Source organism: Glandiceps talaboti, chromosome 16 (assembly GCF_964340395.1).
Source record: "Glandiceps talaboti chromosome 16, keGlaTala1.1, whole genome shotgun sequence".
In the NCBI taxonomy this organism is placed as follows: domain Eukaryota; kingdom Metazoa; phylum Hemichordata; class Enteropneusta; family Spengelidae; genus Glandiceps; species Glandiceps talaboti.
In genome coordinates, this window is record NC_135564.1 from 267,501 (window position 1) to 270,310 (window position 2,810).

Consider the following 2,810-nt stretch of genomic DNA (forward strand, 5'->3'; position numbering starts at 1 on the left):
TGGTTGAAATATTTAATTACATGTTTTAATATTTCATAGCACATTATAATCTCTGTCTGTGAAAACTACACTTTTTTAAACATAATTAATTTCATAAGTAGTAACCTAGAATTCAAATATGGATTGAAAAATTTGAATAAGGAAAAACATGTGGGAATAATATACTTATATATGAAAAGGGTAAATTTATGAAAAATTGAGCAAAATAATGATTTTTGCTGGATTTAAAGGATCCACATACAAGAAGTTACTGGCAATTCCAGGACTTTCCTGGAATTATGAAGCTCTTTCCCAAGAGTATGTGAGGTACAGCAGTCACATTTGGGAATGATGTAACTGCTATGGGCAAGGTAACTTCATCAAAAATTTAGAAAATAACTATGATTTCTAATACTTGGACTCATATTTTAAGTACCACAGACCCAATTATGTAAATTCACACTGTTGTATAAATGTAGCATGTCCTGAAAATAAATCACACATTTATCTTTCAACTTGGTGGTGATTCCACTCCCTTCATACACACATTTTAATGTTTATAGTCATAGAGTCAGTGCTATTATCGACATGTGAAACATCCTCTATTAATCACAGTCTCACAATACAATGGAATAATTCATAAGATGATTGTGGACAACGTCCTGCTCAAAGGTAAAACCTACTTCTGATCAAACTTGAATACTGTCTGGAGTAAAGAATGATGAATGAATAATTTTTTATGAAATTATGAAAAATGATTGCTGTTAAAAGCTTATGTCTGATATTCTAATAGATAGTGGATCTATTTTGACATCTACCCCATAAAATAAAAGTACAATGTATAGTGTAAGATGTATGACATGATGACAATACAGTTCTTTCATATCAATCACCTTTCATTTATGAATTATAATATTTATTACATGCATTAAAGTAAGAAACATGAGACATATTTTGTCCTCAGCAACTTGACGCCAGATTTGAAATGATAATAATTTCAGGCATTATCTTAACATATGGCTTTAATGTACGTAATCTGATCAAAATTTGTCAGGTTTCAAAGAATAAGTATACAAGACTGACTGTGTGGAGACTGATAGATGTATTGGCAGTCATAACACTGCTGTCAAAGTATGTTATCAGAAAGGCGTAGTACAGATATAAGAACACGTAATAACGCTTGCTATGCAACCAGGTTATGAATGTTATTGCATTGAGGGGCTGGTGTTGACTATGTTTGTGTCTGTGTCTGTGTATGCATGTATGTGCATATTACACAGAAATACTGTATACATACATTAAAAGTACTGTATGTGTTTTTGTGTGTCTATATTGTTATAATACTGTCTCTTTTCTGGTTGCCAGCATCTCATAAAGTGCAAATAGTTCAGAATGCAGTTACATATCTTCTCTGTAATGCTTAATAAAAGAATGATAATGTCCAAGCCCCCTTGCATTTCAGTCATTCACACAATGACATCCAAAATTCACTTGACTTTTACTAAGTTTCCCAGTGGTGATATGTGAATGATACACAAGCAGCTAAGTAACATCTGGTAACAGACTCAACACACCACAAAATTATCAAAAATGTCAGCAAATATTAATTTAAAGCAAAACAGATTTCCAATTAAATCCACTTGAGTACATTTCACATCAAATCACACATAGTTTTGTAGATACGTACATGTTCCACACATTACCAATACATGCTGAAACCCTGCCTACATCATTAGCTTTTGTCCTGTCCATCTGAATGCAACTCATTGTAGATGCTGTGAACATACACAACTCTCTAAATATGTTGATCAATCACAGCTTTATAATTGAAACCCAAGTCTCTACCTATTAGTCTAAAGTTCTAAAAGAACATTGAATATAAACTCATTCTCCTTCCTTCAGTATATTTTTTAATGGCAACTAAATTGAAAACTGACCACAACAGATTGGATTTGATCAGAGCTCAATTGGCATTTTGTAGTTCCCATTAAAGGACGGAAGTAATTGCACAGACTGTCTTCAATTTAACTGAATCGTCAGGTGGCCATCTTCTCAATGTCTACATATTCATTTCTTAATTTTGAACTTACTGTTGAATGTTTATAATGCAAAAAAAGATGCTCTAATTTCTTGTACAAGTTCACTCTCTATGAAATATACATCAACTGCTGTCTACTTGATGCATCTTAAAAACCTAAACCCATATCAGGAAAGCAATCTACATTCTTGTACAATTTCACTCTATGACTATCAACCTGTATCAAGTATGCATCAACAGTTGTACACTTTACCTGTTTTCCAAATGTAACCGGATGAATTAGTCTCCTGGGCCGTACTGGAACACCTCATCCACACACTCAATAAAACAGCCACGTAAGCACTAAATAACACTGCCTTCTGTATCACCATCTTGAAGTAGTATTTAACCTCTCATGTGGGCTTTTAACATTTACACCAAACTCATTCACTAGGAACATAGGGAGAAAAATCAGTGTTAAATGTTTCAAATTACAATGGGACACACTCCATTTCTTGTGTGTTTTAACATTTACACCAAGCAAGCTCCTTCACTATGAATATAGAGAGAGAAATCAGTGTTAAATGTTTCAAATTACTCCTTCTGTTTAAACATAAGCATCGCAAGTACCTGGAAAGTTTCAGTGGGTTGTAAAATGTTGATGTGTAATGTATATGTCTCATCCTGTTTATGACTGAACTTAGATATTGAATGTTAAGTTTGCTGGAACCTGAACCATCATCTTATCAGGTGTGTCATGACATTTCTATTTCCTATATGATTCATTTTGTCTTCACACATATTCAAGTGTCTA

General features: G+C 33.1%; 1 protein-coding gene across 1 annotated transcript in view; it reads right to left on the bottom strand.

Moving 5' to 3' along the window:
• The window catches only part of LOC144447577 (thrombospondin type-1 domain-containing protein 7A-like), a 39,115-nt gene extending 36,727 nt beyond the window's left edge, over positions 1-2,388 (bottom strand). The window contains exon 1 of the mRNA XM_078137650.1: positions 2,271-2,388. Coding sequence (XP_077993776.1) covers positions 2,271-2,388 — 118 coding nt within the window. The remainder of the gene's footprint in view (positions 1-2,270) is intronic.
• Positions 2,389-2,810: the final 422 nt, after the last annotated feature.